The sequence below is a fragment of the Carlito syrichta genome, unplaced genomic scaffold (assembly GCF_000164805.1).
Source record: "Carlito syrichta isolate Samal-C Ts95f unplaced genomic scaffold, Tarsius_syrichta-2.0.1 Scaffold308158, whole genome shotgun sequence".
Classification (NCBI taxonomy): Eukaryota; Metazoa; Chordata; class Mammalia; order Primates; family Tarsiidae; genus Carlito; species Carlito syrichta.
This window is the reverse complement of record NW_007252254.1, coordinates 889,472-906,760: the sequence shown is the minus strand read 5'-3', so window position 1 is coordinate 906,760 and position 17,289 is coordinate 889,472. Positions and strand designations below refer to the sequence as shown.

The 17,289-nt window shown below is 36.2% G+C and overlaps 1 protein-coding gene across 2 annotated transcripts in view; it reads left to right on the top strand.

Moving 5' to 3' along the window:
- GIGYF2 (GRB10 interacting GYF protein 2) overlaps nucleotides 1-17,289 on the top strand; it is a 148,173-nt gene that overhangs the window by 43,515 nt on the left and 87,369 nt on the right. For both annotated transcript variants that reach the window (XR_002482370.1, XM_008065118.2), the window contains exons 6-8: nucleotides 5,277-5,388; nucleotides 11,398-11,509; nucleotides 12,299-12,339. Coding sequence is in view for 1 of the 2 variants with exons in the window: in XM_008065118.2 (XP_008063309.1) it covers nucleotides 5,277-5,388; nucleotides 11,398-11,509; nucleotides 12,299-12,339 (265 nt within the window). In the remaining variant the exon portion in view is untranslated. The remainder of the gene's footprint in view (nucleotides 1-5,276; nucleotides 5,389-11,397; nucleotides 11,510-12,298; nucleotides 12,340-17,289) is intronic.

Sequence of the window (17,289 nt, the reverse complement as noted above, 5' to 3'; positions counted from 1 at the left end):
GACAAAGGGGGGGGCCTGATTATCTTAATAGATGCAGAAAAAGCAGTTGACGAAATTCAGCACCCTTTCATGATAAGACATTCAGCGTACAAGGAATAGAAGAGATAACTTTATCAACAGATTAAGGGCATTTATGAAAAACTCACAGCTAGCATTATACTCAGTGGTAAAATCTGAAAGTTTTTCCTCTAAGATAAAAAATTAGACAAGGATGCCTGCTTTCACCACTTGTATCCAGTATTGTATTGAAAGTTCTAGTCAGAACTAGTAAGTAAGCAAAAGAAAAAAGAAATCCAAATTGGTAGGAAAGAAGTATAGTTGTCTCTATTTGCAGATGATATGATCCTATATATAGAAAATACTAAAGAATCCACATAGTCACACAAACTGAATAGAACTAATCAACAAATTCAGTATAGTTGGAGGGTACAAGATCAGTACACACACAAAAATTGTATTTCTGTAACTAGTGATGAACAAAGGAAATTATGAAAATAATTCCATTTACAATAGCATCAGAAAGAATAAAATACTTAAGAATAAGTTCAGCCAAACAGGTAGATTTTTATACTGGAAACTACAAGACACTTGAAAGAAGTTAATACCTAAATAAATGGAAAGGCGCTTATGCTCATTGAGCAAAAGATTTGATATTGCTAGGATGGTAATATTCCCCAAAGCAATTTATAGGCACTGCAATCCCTATCAAAACCCCAATGGCCTTTGGACAGACATTGATAAGCTAATCATGTGGAATTGCAAGGGACCCAAAATAGTTGAGACAGTTTCGAAAAAGAACAAAGCCGGACAACTCAAAGTTCCTGATTTTAAAACTTATTACTGAGCTGTAGTAATTAAAACATTGTGACTTCATACCTCATCAACAAGGGTACCTGCGTAATCAGTGTTTGTCTACCTAACCCTGAATTGTACCCCACATCTTTATAATTAAAAACAAAACAAAATATTGTGGCTTAAGGATAGACAGATTAATAGAATATAACTGAAAGTTCAGAAATAAACCTGAATTGCTCTATACTATTAGTTTACTTTCAAGAAGATATGAATGAGGATACTTCTTTTGTTTCATGCTTCCATAACTATGGGTTTTTTACCATTACTTTTGTCACGTTTAATGTTTTTACTTTTCAAGTTTATATATTTTTGAATAAGTAATAAACAGTTTAAATGTCAAAATTTAAAGAACAGTATATAGAAGAAAATCTGCCTTTCATCCTGTTTTCTAGCTGCTTGCTTCCGTTTCCAAAGGCAGCCAGTGTTAGCAAGTGCCTTTTGTACTAGTGATGGTATACACTAAATATTGTTCTGCACTTCTAACATTGAATATTTTCGTTGAAAGAGTTCCCTGCAAATATGGAGAAAATGTCTTTTATTGTTTTAGTTTGCCTTTCTTTGCCCATAGCAGTAAACAATTTTTTAGATGTTTATTCATCTTTATATTTTTTCTTGTTGATTAATAATATTTATATGAGCTCCTTATGTTTTAAGGTCATTGGCCATAGTTGTGCCTCATAAGTTTTCCAAATTTAAATTTGCATTTATGATTTTAAATTTAGAAGCTGATTTTTATTAGCTTAGTATCCCAGTTATGTGTGCATGTGTATGTGAGAGAGGGAGATTATTCTTCTAATTTTTTTAGCTGCTTACACGTTTTAAAAAAATGTCTTTTTATGTTTTCTTAAATGACTTCTTAGATTTTTTAGAGACCAAACACTCCAGAATAGGGAGATAACTTGTTACTAGTTACTGAAACTTTAAATGTCAGGATAAATAATTGAATCAGCCATAAATACAACATTTAAAAGAAATTAGTATGTAGCAAGTGACCACAGAAATCACTGGAAGAACCAAAAAAAATTCAACAAATGTTGCTTGGGACCTGTTGGTTAATGATAGTTAGCCCGTAACAGTTGGTTAGCAGTTTAGAGAGGAATAAAATTAGGTCTACACTTCACCTACACACCAAAAATAGTTCTAGAACAACTAAAGGAGTAGTTTTAATTCTTTTTTTATGATGGAAATGTTCATCTTAAGGTCTGCATTCTGTGATCACAGAGACAATGGAGGGATTGGGAAATTTTCATTGTTATCACAAAAGATTATCAGGTCCATTTTTGAAGGCATTTAATTTAAAATGCATCATTTAAGATTTCCTGATGCTTATTTGGTAGCTTTTGTTACTTATAAAATATGTTGGAGTAGAACATGCTTAAAGCTGACAAAAGATCAATAAAACTTTGATGTTTGTTCTTTGGAAGGTCAGACACTCCCCTTCAGAGTTTTGGTGTAGATTATTCCTAGACTAATGTTTGTATACTTTTTCTTTCAGTACTTACATAAGGGAGGTAAATACTTTTAATAACCTAAGGCAACCTTCTTGCCTGAATATCTTGTTTCTTGAAGTTATTTGAAATAGATATTTTATCTTTAAAGTGTACTAGCCCTCTCTCTCTCTCTCTCTCTCTCTCTCTCTCTCTCACACACACACACACACACACACACACACACACACACACACTCTCTCTCTCTCACACTCTCACACTCTCACTCTTTCTGTGTGTGTGTGTGTGTGCATGTTACCAGGAAAATAAAGTTTTCTTAGAGCAAAATCAATGCTCAAAGAAGATCTAGTTCTTTGGTTTGGCATTTCCCTTGAATATATATCTTAATTTGAAAAGCTTGTTTTTATGCATTACATCTACAATTTAGATTGCTGTTGCAAAATTGGTATTTTTTATTTGTGATCAAAATTTATGCATTATTGAATAGGTAATTCATGTATATATACATAAAACTTTTAAAAAGCACATATAATGAGAAGCAAGTCTACAACTCACCCAAACTCTGCTACCTGTTATTCTTCCTTGGGAGTAACCATTTTCTTATGTTTCCTTCCAGGGGTATCTACAGCTATCTGTATATTCTTTTAAACATTCCCCCTCACCCCTCCTTCTCCCCCGCCACATATGTGCACACACACAAATAATAGCATGCTATGCACACAATTCTATAGTTTGCAGTTTTTACTTAAGAAAAACATAAGACATGATGGCAAATACTTAGCTTTTAATATGTCAGACACAGTTTTAAGCACATTTGGCATTTAACGTATTGAGTGCTTGCAGCCACCCATGAGAAAAGTATCCTTATCCACATTATATAGGCGGAAAATGAGGCACAGAGAAGTTGAGTAAAGGAACCAAAAGTCAATCATGGGCAGTCTGGTCTCTCCATGTTCCTAACTACGGTATGCTCTGTGTCCCTATGTATTAGGTTGACCATAGGTGGATGCAGTGTTTTATGGATCAGAAATGATTGAATATTAACATTTGCATAGCGTTTGACCTAAGAAATAGAGTTATCTCGTTTTTAAACATCAGAGATAGAGTTCTGTGTGTAGATGACCAGGATTTTTCAAATTAGCTGGTATTAGTTGATACTTAGATGGCTTCCATTTTTTGGTTTCATAGATTGTGCTACAGTTAAAGAGTCTTCTATTTATATTATTTTTCATATGTGTAAGAAGTGGAGCTATTTCACATGTGTAAGAGATGTCAAAGGATATGGACATTTAGATATGTTTTGAGAAATTGCCTTCCAAAGAGATCCTACAGTTTGTACTTTCATCACAAACACATGAGAGTGTGTGAAAATATGAGTGTTTTCCCACACTTATAGATGGGTGCATTTTAGTGTTATACATGTGATAGCTTGGTAATTAAGTGTTCAGCTACATGGAATCCTGATTCTTAATGCAGGTAATTGGAACTTCTGTTTTTCAATATTAGAATACAATGTATTAATCTAGGTTTTAGTACTTCGTAGTCTTATTTAATTATAATAATGCTTAGAGGTATTTATTCAGTACGCCACTGTTTATTCTGTGCTAAAAGGTAAGTTAATGTGTATGTTTCAACAAATTTTTTTTAATTATTAAATTTTATTAAAATGTAGTCTGAAATGGAAATAGCATTTTTTGAGTTTGGTGTCTTTCCCTAATTTTTAGAGATCTATTAATTAGAACAAGAAAAATAAAGCATTTTTATGGAGGACTTAAAAAAACCCAAGAAATTTAATAATGAAAATGGAAATTTTAATGAATAATATATTGACTTCTTCAAAAGAGACATATGGACATCATATTTTATTTTAAATCAAAATAGAAAATGGAAACCACTTTGGAATAAAATGCTAGTTGAATTGCATGGTTCTTTTTCACCCTAACTCTTCATGCCTCATTGTTTGCTCCTCTACCAAGAGAACCCTTGGCTACAGCCATGCCCAAGGTGCATTGTCCTCTGTTTACCATACCTCTGCATTTTTATACTAATGTCTCTTAGGCTTCAAGTATACAAAAGGTATTCAAGTAAGGATATATTCCAAGTTTTTTAGTTTAAAAACCTCTTGTAAAATTCTCTTTCAGATGCCCAGGATTTTTATATTTTATAAATTACTTCAAAAGACTTTTATAATTACTTCTTGCTTTACCTTTTCCTCAGTCCAGTGTATTCCATTTATCTAAAAGTGTTAACTAGATGTATTTTTGGCACCCTGGCCTCCATTATTCCCAGCTCAACCACTACTGTCATTGTGCTTGACCTGTTGATTGTGGGTGTAAGTACACATTAATAGCTGAGTGATTGAGATTTTACTTTGATTTTTTTTTAAAGCGTTTCCTTCCTCTTTCTATTAAGGTATTATTTGGGTGATGGATCTCATGTAGATTCTTGTCTGGCCCTTCCCCATCACTTCTGAGTCCTGTCCTTTTGTTAAATATTACTTGGAGTTGCTAATTCACGTTGGTGAACAGAATGAGGCAGAGAGATCATTTGCCTCTTTATCGTGCTAGTTTTGCATCAGACATTTTTGTGACTCCTTTTCACTTCCACCTTTCACTAGTTAAAGGCTTAAAGGATCTTTTAAACTAGATCTCATTAATAAGGACTTTTGTATTCTGTTGTGTATTTACCCTGTCTTCTTCTGGATATATATAACATTGAGTTTTTTGCCTGCTTAATATTTCCTCATCATACCTAGCGTAGTATAAGGCATTGATTGTCAATTTTGTTGATCTGAAATGTTAATTTGAAATTGTCAGGTAAAATCAGGTTTTGGATCATCTTATATGTTGTGTAGTTTTATGATTTCCTATTGCTAATGATAATTAGATTCTATTTCATAGATGCAGTGGGAGATGGGGAGAAACTATATGTAGTTTTATCTGTTTTATCTATTGTTTTCCTTTTTTTGAGCAGAGAAACTTTTCCATGTCTGTAAATAGTGCCGCTGTCCTCCGATTGACAGGACGAGGAGGAGGAGGAACAGTGGTGGGGGCTCCTAGAGGTCGAAGTTCTTCACGAGGGCGAGGTGAGCTTTCTTGTGAAAACAAGTAATAACAGGAGGAGTAGGATAGGGAATCAATTTAAAAATATTTTAATGCCTGATTTAAAAAATACTGTTATTTACATTAACTGCATGTTAAATGTTCTGAACATTTATTTTCTGAACCACTTCTCAAGGTATCTCCTTTGCAACCCTGATTTGGAACAGAAGAGTTTAATTCTGGGTGTACAGATTTGAGCATAAGGGAGTCTAGACAGTCCCAGTTAACTTTGGCACACTCTTTGTTGTCCGTGTTCCTCATCCCCAGGGAGGCTTACACTTTGGGAACTGGAGCTTCCTGAAGTATCTTGACTGCTGGAGCAGCACTGAAGTTCTTGCAGGCCTTATATATAGAGTTTCTGTGAGAGGATCATGTGCCAAGAGTGTCCCCCGTCAGGGGCTTTAGCTGAAACTGTCTCATCAATATTAGTACCTTTTAGAGGGTAGAACAAAAAATAATCAATCATGCAGCATTTATTTATTTAATCTATAGTTGAATAGATTTATGTCTTTTCTTAGAAAAATAGTTCTTATTTTGATTTTACTTGTTTCTTTGATATCTGTTGCGTATTTCGATTATATTGGTTTTCTTCTGTATAAGAACATCCTTAGTGTTTGTAATATAAACATTTACTTGAGCATTTAACTCTGAGTTGGTTAAAGCATAACAGTAGTCTAGGCATACCTTGTAATTTTCCCTAAGAGATACTTTACAAATGTAATAATTGGGTGTTTGCAATGACAAAGACCATTGTCCCCACATACACCAAGATTGGCATGATCATGAGTGTAAAAATATCTAAGTTCTTTTTAAGGTTGTGCCTTATGAGTAGAGTAATTTCTACAGTCTTCATAGAGAATGTATTCAATTGTACATTCTTGTGAAGTGTTTTTTTAAAATAGTTTATTCAGAATGTGGAAATGCAAGTGTGAATAATGAGGAGTCTAACTAAAATGGTTCACATGTTATACTAGGCAGTTGCATTTTTCCCTTCTTATTTATTTTATTTTATTTTATTTTATTTTTTTTGAGTTCTCTGTCGCCCAGGCTGGAATACAGTGCCATGATCACAACTCGCTGCAGTCTTGACCTCCTCAGCTTAGGAAATCGTTCTGCCTCGGCTTCCTGAGTAGCTGGGACTATAGGCATACACCACTATGCCTGGCTAATATTTTTGATTTTTTTGTAGAGATAAGTTCTCGCTATGTTTCCCATGCTCATCTTGAACTCTTGGGCTCAAGCAGTCTTTCTGCCTTGGCCTCCCAAAGTGCTGAGATTACAGTCATGAGCCACCACACCTGGCCAGGAACAGTGATTTTTGACCTGAGGAGTTATTAGACTCATATATAAAACTTGTAAGAAAACCTTTGTGACAGAATTTTGGGTAGTGAGATCTAGGCATATGTATGTGCATCCCGAGCTCTGCAGGCAATTGTTTTGTATAGCCAGTTAGGTTCCATTTGTCCTGAGTTTGTCTGAGGTCCTTGTGTGTTGGTGGTATGATGATGTTTTGGAGGTGGGACTGGTCACTCGTTCCTCTGACCTGCCACACAAGTGTTTCCTGTGTTTTTTTGCTGTGGGTTGGCAATGAGAAGTTACACTTGAGTAGCTTTGCCTTCTGTACTTTTCAGGGCAAGCCTGAGAGAGATCTGAGCCACACCAACTTTGTGTGCTTCAATACTAACCAATCTCTAAATAGGCCTTAAAAATAAATTATTTATCAGGAAATGAGTGAATGATTGATGAATTTATCCCTGCTTTGAAGAGAAGGGTTGTCATATAGGATAAAAATCTTACATTCAGAACTTAAATAGGCCACATATAAAAGACAGATGATGTGACAAATGTAATAAGTAGTGGCTTTATTAGCACATTAATGTGAAAGAATGTCACGAGGCCAGGCACAGTGGCTCACGCTGGTAATCCCAGTACTTAGGAAGGCTGAGGTGGGAGGATTGCTTGAGCCCAGGAGTTCAAGACCAGCCTGGGTCACATAGTGAGATTTCACTTATACAAAAATAAAAAAAATTAAGCAAGATGTGGTGATGTGAGCCTATAGTCCCAGCTACTTGGGAGGCTGAGACTGAAGGATCATCTAAGACCAGGAGGTGGAGGCTGCAGTGAGCCGTGGTTGTGATTGTGCTGCTGCACTCCGGTCTGGGCAAGAGTGAGAATACCAACTCAAAAAATAAAAAATAAAGAAAGACATGAAACTAGTAGAATAAATTGACTTTGTGAAAAATACTTTTAGCACCATTTTCACAACTGCCTGTGATTCTTTTTAAGGGTCTCAGTAGCTCATTTTATAAAACCAGGTTGCTATTGTAATCTGTTATTTTGTATTTTTCACTCATCACTTAATTTTAACTTATTGGTAGAATAATGATTATTGTGGTGTGTGTGTGTGTGTGTGTGTGTGTGTGTGTGTGTGTGTGTGTGCAGAGCTAACATTATTTTGACTGTTTCCAACTTGAGGAAATTTTGATGTGAAAATCGACTGACTTCCAGACTACTAAATATCATGAAGTAGTAAAATTTAAAAAGACAAATAGTGGATGGTGGAAACAACATAAAATTGTGATCTTTTTATTTATTTGGTTAGAATGTTTAAAACAAATCCACACAACTCTCAACCACTGTCTTCATCATCAGTAAAAGGAAGTATATTTTAATTCCCAAGATGAAAGTGTGAAATCACATATAGTAGGATAGTCCTTTCAAGTCACCCGTATGAAAGGTACATCATATTACATTAACTGGTTTATCTTATATGGGTATCACCTTATAGAAGATGTAGGATCGCCTAAGCCCAGGAAATTGAGGTGGCTGTGAGCTATGATCATTGTGATCAGGCCGCTGCACAGTCTGGGAGACAGAGTGACACCCTGACTCCAAAAAAAAAAAAAAAAAAAAGTGATTTTTACTACAGTCTGGAAGCTTTAGAATCTGATATATATATATATATATTTTTTGGAGTCAGTCTTACTCTGTCATCCAGGCTAGAGTGCAGGGATACTCTCGGCCACGGCAGCCTTGACCTGCTGGGTTCAGGTGATCCTTCCACTTCAGCCTTACAAGTAGCTGGAACTACAGGTGTGTGCCACCATACCTAGCTAATTTTTTGATTTATTGTAGAGATGAGGTCTCACCATGTTGCCCAGGCTGGTCTTGAATCTGTGGGCTCAGGCTGTTCTCTTACCTCCGCCTCCGAAAGTACTGGGATTACAGGCGTGAGTCACTCTGCCTGGCTGAGAACATCATACTTTAATGTGCCCTCTTACAAAGCTTTAGTCTATTCATAGCTTTAGTGCTGTTCATAACTGTTAGAAAATGTTTTGAATGTGTTTTGCTTGTTTTTCTGGTAGCCTGAAGGCTATTTATTTTATATTCATGTGTTTCTGGAATAAAGCATTTCTTCAAGGTGATAAAGGCATGATAACTTTCCTGAGAAAACTGTTCTCTAATAGGAAAGGAGACTTTTTTCCCTACCCTAAAACTGTTGTTGTAAAGGAACACCTTAGTGCTGTATAACAGAATCTCAAGTAAAATGTGTACATTTCCTGAAGGGGAGAGGTATTTAAACTATGAGTTGACTTAAAGTTGGTTTAAACTTCAAGTGAAGTTAACATAAATGGAAGGTAACTTTATGATTATTGTACGACTGGGTACAGTGGCTCATACCTATAATCCCAGTGATTTGGGAGCTGAGGTTGGAGGATTGCTTGAGGCCGGGAGTTTAAGACCAGCCTGGGCAACATAGCAAGTCTCCCCCATCTCTACTAAAAGGAAAAAAGTTAGCCAGACATGGGATTGTACGCTTATAGTCCTAGCTACTCAGGAGGCTGAGACTGGAGGATTGCTTGAGCCCAGAAACTCAAGGTTACAGTGAGTTATGGTTGTGCCACTGCGCATTAGCCTAGGCAGTGGAGTGGGGCCTATCTCTTTAAAAAACAAAAAGATTGTTATAGTTGAACCTTGGTCCTCACTTCCATTTTACAAATGAAGGAATGGATACATGGACTAGTCAAGAGGGTATCAGTTGTCCCTAAGATTACTCACATACAGTTTAGTGCATTATTTTGGTATTTCATAGTATGGTATTATAAAAGTACCACTGTATTCTGTCACTTCTTGATAAATTATAGCCAAGAATTAGATGTGCTTTGTGGCTATTCGAAGTAATCATTTAACTCAATTTTATTTAGCTTTGGGTTGCATTTATTCTTTTATTCAAAATCCACCATCATTTTCCTTTGGATTATTTTATACTGTGGGGGAAATTCAACTAGGGATGGTGGCTAAGATTTCATCCAGATAAAAATACCAGACCTGCCGGGCTCGGTATCTCAGCCTGTTATCCCGCGCCTTTGGGAGGCTAAGGTGAGTGGATTGCCTGAGCCCGTGGGTTCGAGACCCGCCTCATCTCTACAATAAATCAAAAAATTAGCTGGGCGTGGTAGCACGCGCCTGTAGTTCCAGCTACTTGGAAGGCTGAGGCGGAAGGATCGCCGGAACCCCAGCACGTTGGGGCTACGGTGGCTGGGAGCGGCCACTGCACTCCAGTCTGGGCGACAGTGAGACTCCAACTCAAAAAAAAATACCAGACCTTTCTCCTTTCCTCAAATTTTCTCACTTGGGAATACAATTGGTGCACGTTTGCTGGGAAAACTGTACAGAAGTATAAAGCTGACAGTGCATATTGTCTTTTGCCTTCAGGCTCAGCAATTGGATATATATCCTTTCTGACCCTAAGCTGTATAATTTATGTAAATGGAATAATTTTTATATGCATTGTTCAGTGTTATGCGTTTGACATTCCAATAATGTTAACACTTTATCCTCTGTGGTCATGATGTTCTCCTGTATTTTTTAAAATCAGAATTTATTTAGCCAACCTTTTATTGATTAAATTGTTCCTAGTTTTTAATATGTCACTGTACATTTTCACACATATATATTTGCATTGTACAAGTATTTCTGTTAGGATAAATTCTAAGTAGAATTGTTGAGTCAAATGTTGATCTAACCAAATTGCCTTAAGTAAAATGTAGTTTACATTGAACCACCAGAGCCTCTAAATACCTACCTACATCTATATTCTCTACCAGCTTTGTGAGTAGAATTTAGTCCTGATACTTTTCTTTCCTCAAGATTTGAGTAGAAGGTAAAGAGTTCCCTTGGTTCTGTGGAATATCCTTTAAGGAGTTCATGAGATTGATAGCTTTAGAGTTGACTCTATTAAGTTATCCTTTTTCTGGGATTAGATAAATTGTATTAACTTTTTTTTTTGAGTTGGAGTCTTACTCTGTCGCCCAGACTGGAGTGCAGTGGCCACTTCTGGCCACTGCAGCCTTGACCTGCTGGGCTCTGGCGATCCTTCCACCTCAGCCTTCCAAGTAGCTGGAACTACAGGCGCTTGCTACCACGCCCAGCTAATTTTTGATTTATTGTAGAGATGAGGTCTCGCCAAGTTGCCCAGGCGGGTCTCGAACTCGTGGGCTCAGACAATCCACTCACCTCAGCCTCCCCAAGCGAGGGATTACAGGCTGAGCCACCAAGCCCGGCTGTGTTAACTTTTACATTTGGCTTTTTAAATCTAACTCTTCTTCATAAACTCTGCAAGTCAAGATTTTTTCCATTTTTTGGAAAGTAATTCTGTGAAGGGTTTAGTTTACAGTGGTGCTTTATTGAACTTCTTAGAATTTTCACCACTGAACTTTTTAGTAATAAAGAGCTTAATGTTGATGCTTTTCTTATTCAGGACTGGGACTATTACATTAGTTTTTTAACTTGTTTCTTTCAACTTCCTGTGGTCTAGCTACTTTAGTGCCATTGCTGGTCTCACAGGTAAAGATCTATCAGGCCCTGCTAAATATTTAAATGTAGATGTCCTGCTTTGTATAGAGATGGAACTTTGGAGATTAATCTGTAGTATTGAATGTGTGCCAGGTGTTGACATCTAGGTATCATTTTTTCTGTTTTCTTATTTTCAGGCAGAGGCAGAGGTGAATGTGGTTTCTACCAAAGAAGTTTTGATGAAGTAGAGGGTGTATTTGGTCGAGGAGGTGGCAGGGAAATGCATAGATCGCAGAGCTGGGAGGAAAGGTAACTGAAGGATCCAGATATTAGCATAAGAATATCTCGGTATATAGAGCTTATGTCTTTTGTGCTTTCTGCAGAGAGAACGCTCTACATTTAAAGGGTTTCATTTTTTTAAGTGCTGTTAATTATTAAATATCAAGTTAAATGTTTAAAAAGTTTAAATGATTGGATAAATAGGATACTATGTTAGTGCCAGCATAGGTAAAAATATTAGCTACTTGATTAGTATTCAGTGGAATGCATTGCCATTTTGTTGTTTGTTGGTATTGGTAAAAGCATCTTCTCCCTATATTGTTTATAACTTAATATGAAGTTTGTCAAGTTATGGGCGATCGCACAAAGAGTATTTACAAGGATGTTCACTGTGATGATATTTACAACATAAAATAATTGGAAAGAAGCAGAACAGATTGATATTGCCCTTATATGATTGTATGTCCACACAGTATAATACTATATAGCCATTAAAATTAAAGATGGTTTTGAAAATACTTAATGATATGGGAAAACACATTCTAAAAGCAGTATATGAAACTGTATATTATGTATGTAGTTTAAAAACATAATATTCTGGGTCAACAAACCTAGCTTTTGTTAGGTAAGGCAGTGCATATTTTTGTTTTCATCTTGTACTTTGCTGTATTTTCTTAATATTAGGCCATAGCTATGTTTGTTTGTTTTGTAATTTGAAAAAGAAAGAAATTCTATTAAAGAAAAATGGAAAGTTAGTGTCATGAATGGGAAATCTGAATATTATCAAGCCTTGTTTGAAACTTATTTTATCTTTTCTAGGGGTGACAGACGTTTTGAAAAACCAGGACGAAAAGATGTAGGTAAGGTTCTTATTGTATGGATATCAATATTTCCTGGACCTCCATGATATCAGTTCTTAACAAGGCTTACACATAAAGATAAAGTTATTAAAAAATTGACTCAGTTACCTGCACCTCTCCAGTAGGTGGAGTTGTAGCACTGCTTGCATTTAGAATTCCATGGTTATTTGAGGTCTTCACTGCGTGAAAACAGAGATGATGAATACAGCCATTAGGGTGTACTCAGTTTAACTTTGTAGATCTGTGTGTTCTCTACAAGACATGTATTCTTTATTATGACCAATTTGCAAACTGAAATTTCAAATTAAGAAACAATCTATTTACTCCTTCCAGTATAGATAGTATCTCACTGGTAAAAATAGGGAAGATGCTAAAATCTTTGCTCTTGTATCAGAGAACAAAGTCTAAAACTGTAAATATTCTTACTTTAGTCATCAGTTTATCTGGTCTTTTTGCTGTATGGTCTTTTTCTTCTTTTTTTGAGTTAGAGTCTCACTCTGTTGTCCAGGCTGGAGTGCAGTGGCATGATCAAGGTTCACTACAGCCTCCACCTTCTGGGCTCAGATGATCCTTCTGCTCCAGCCTTTCAAGTAGGTGGAACTACTGGCATGCACCATCATGCCCCACTACATTTTAAAAAATTCTTTTGTAGCGATGAGGTCTTGCTGTGTTGCCTAGGCTCGTTTCAAACTCCTGGGCTCAAGCAGTTCTCCCCTTTCAGCCTCCCAAGGTTCTGGGATAACAGGTATGGGCCGCTGCACCTGGCAATATTGGGAATCTGTGATTGTGTATATATTGGTGAAAAACCATTACATGTGTACAACATGAAGAAGTTTGGAGTACACTGGGTAGATAATTTATTGATAGCTTTACCCACATTGTAGATACCCATATAGGATGAATATAATCATGGGAGGCTTGTCAGGAACTCTGTTCCCATCCTTGTCCGATTTAGTACTTTTGCCAGTGAGTATGGTAGTTTAAAAAGTACAAGATTTGAACTCAGAAGATCATAGATATTCTGAGCTCTCATATATTCATTAGTCTCATAATAAAATGAGGTGATAATGCTATACAGAATTTTTAGTATTACAGTAGTCCCCTGCCTTATTCCTGGGAATATGTTCCAAGACGTATCTGCCTAAAATTGCAGATGGTGTTTTATTATGTTTTCTCTATACATACATACCTATGATAAAGTTTAATTTATAAATTAGGCATCATTAAGAGATTAACAGTAATAACTAATAGTAAATAGAACAATTATAATATACTGTAGTAACAATGAGAGTCTCTCTGACTCTCAAAATACTGGAATATTTTTTGGACCATGGTTGACTGTGAGCAAATGAAATTTTAGGAAGAGAAACGTGGATAGGAGATGACTACTGTAAATAAGAGTATATGAACTCATTTATTGATTGATTTAGCGAATACTGAATTTCTGCTTATATGTTATACCTTGTGCTAGGTGCTAAATAAATATTGTAATACTCTTTTTCTTTAGAAGATATTGTTTGTGTGCTGATCAGATTTTCAAATCATTCAGTGTTGTGAGGGATAGCTATGAAGTGGAACAGTTAGGACATGGGATCAGAATCAAGGTAGATTAAGAGATCAAATCTAAGTGAATGAAAATGTAGAATCTTACATTAGTAAATTACATAATTTAAAATGTGGAGTAGTTGCATGTAACAGCAGCCTCCTGGGAAAAAGCACAGTCCTCTTAACTGACTCTTTGCTTCACATTATTCAACAGCATGCTGGTGTCCTCAGAGGCATGGGCAGTATTTACTAGAACTGAAGTGTTCCCAGTAGTCAGGGGATAGAGAGGCTCATTGTCTTTTATTTTGTTACAGGACAGCCTAAGCATTTTGTTCACTTCTAGGTTATACCTTGAAAGGGTCCACATATTGTTCATAATTATATCTTACACTCTTCAGTAGTAGTAATACTAAGAGAGCCAGACATTCAAAACTGCATGAGTAGCCAGGCTCGGTGGCTCAGCCTGTAATCCCACACTTTGGGAGGCTGAGGTGAGTGGATTGCCTGAGCCCGCGTGTTTGAGACTTACCTGGGCAACTTGGCGAGACCTCATCTTTATAATAAATCAAAAATTAGCTGGGCGTGGTAGTGTGTGCCTGTAGTTCCAGCTACTTGGAAGGCTGAGGTGGAAGGATCACTGGAGCCCAGCAGGTCGAGGCTGCGGTGGCCGGGAGTGACCACTGCATTCCAGTCTGGGCGACAGAGTGAGACTCCAACTCAAAAAAAAAAAAAAGAAACAAGAAACTACGTGAGTGGGGTGCATGAAGGAAATGGAACTGTTTAGATAAGAGACAAGACTGGATAGGACAGAGTGGGGAGGAGTGCTTATAGGGTCACTGCCTGTCAATACTTGCTTAATGATCTTGTGAAAGAGGAATTGAACTCCATCTGTATGAGTCTAAGGGATCAGAAAGGAACTGAATGATAGAAAGTTCAAGGAGGCAGGTATTTGACACAATCTTAAAAAAGATCTCAGCCTAGGCAGCATAGCAAGATCTTGTCTCCACCAAAAAAATAAAATAATTAACTGGTTGTAGTGCATGTACCTATAGTCCCAATTACTTAGGAGACTGAAGCAGGAGAATCAACGGAGCCCAGGAGGTCAGGCCATTGGGAGCCATGATCATGCAACTGTACTTTAATCTGGGCAACAGAGTGAGACCCCAATTCAAAACAAACAAACAAACAAAATCTAATAATTAGAGTTGTCTGAAAGTGACTTGGGTTGCCTTGGGAAAGTAGTAAGTTTTCTTAATGAGAATAGCTTGATTTTAACTGTTGACATATTCACACTTTGGTGGTTTAGAATAGTTGAGTGTTAAGTTTTTCTTTCCATCATTATTTGTGGTTCTCATATTTTAACTATATTTATCCAACGAGAGTAATTTTCCTAGCTACCCTCTATTGAGAGTAAAGATTGTTTTCTTTGCATCCCTTAGATATATCATTGAAAAGCAAGCTTCATACACCTAAACTGATCGGAAGTCTCAAATATTCAACTACTAGAATACTAAGATATCATGGCAGTTTTCACACACATATATTCTAATATATCATAGTGACTTTTATTTAATGCCTTTTGAAAAGATGCTTACTTCAGGTTAACTGTGCTAAGACTTCTGAGCTTTAACTTTTGTAAATAATCCACTTATGTTGAAAATAATGTAGATTTTTAAAAAAATTGTTCATAATTATATCTTATGCTCTCCAGTAGTAGTAATACTAAACCAGCTTATTGTGACATCAAATTAGGATAATTCAATTTGTTATTTTTAAAGTTAGAGGTGGTGCTTATTATATATTTGTTACTTATATGTAGAGAAGTAGATAGAATTACAGATATCTTGGTAAGAATCATGTATAACCCCTGTGAACACCCCATGGGAGAATTTGGAATTTAGACAAAGGTCTGGGAGGTTGGAATTATAATTCCTATTCAGTAGGAATTGATTGCTGCATAGGGGAGACCAGTTCTGGGTGATCATCTTGTATGATTATGTGAGGATGAAATTAAAGGATCATTAAAAATAAGAATGATCCAGATAAGGCCAATAGACTCAGCGCAGTATAATACTAATTAATGCATTTTTCATGTGAAATATTAGACATAACAATTTTGGGTTATAAACTGTTTCTGTCAATTGGTAATAATAGGCTTGTACATGCATAACACTAGGCCCTTAAAGTTTTCAGCAATTACTTATCTCTAGTTTGTTGAAACTATCTTTATTGGTTTGTAAAGATGCTTTTAAAGTTAGTTCCAAAGTGGTATTCCTGATAACGCATTTGAGATTCCATGACCATGGTCCCAGGTATTCTCCATTAGTGGGCTGTACATCTAGGAAGGCAGAACTATCATTCCCACCTCTCAGTAACTTCTCCTCTCTTTTCATTTGTGCTTCATTTTCATGAGAGGATAATGGTCTCTCTAGAAAACTTACTCCTTAACCTAGAAACTGTGATTCTTTAAGTGAAAGAATCGTGAACAGTGTTCCCAGGAGCTATTTAATCCCCTGTGCGAATGTTTTTGGTCACATTTCTTAGTTGTTGATTTCTACGATAATTATTAAATAGCATTAGTTTACCAGCAGGTTTTTTTTTTTTGCGGGGAGGCGTGTATGGAGGGGAAGTCACATTTATTTTTCAAATGCCAAGTTTATATGTAAACATTAAATATGAGACTCATCTGATTTGAATGGAGTCTTAGAGCCCAGATCTTCTTCATTCACTTGTGTCACCTTAGGCAGCTTCAATTAACTGTTGACATTGTGGTCTATGAAAGTAGTGTAGCACTCTTAGGAAAAACCATACCATGTAAATCTTCGATACTACTTTATTTTCACAGGTTAGGTGAATCTTGTTAATTTATTATAGAAATAAGAATTTCTGCTGTTTTTATGTGTTACAATAGTCTTGGATTAGAAAAAAAGAATCTCTTGGTCTGACTACTACTTAAGGATGAATGCCTAAGATTTTCAAACAGCAAAAGTTCACAATAAATAGGTTTCTGTTTTCTTGATAATCTTCTGCTATAATCAGTCTTAGACCACGCCATAGTTCTTCTTTATTTTCTTTGCCTTTTGGTCAAATAGTAGGAAAATGTGACTTGCTGCTGTGCCCTGCTCTTCACAACTGTTTGCCTTTTCTCAGCAAGTATATATTTCAAGAGATTATTCCTGCCCAGGTCATCAGCAGTGGGGAAGGTTAATCTTTCACTTTTCCCACCCAAACCTGAATAAGGGAACTCGTAAAATAGAAGACAGCTACAAATTTGTTTGAGTGATAGACTGACTTGTTTGGTTATTGTTTGAGGACCGCTTCATTTTATTTTTGTTTTTAAAAATTTTTAAATTTACTTTTGAGTCGAAGTCTCACTGTCACTCAGACTCAAGTGCAGTAGCATGC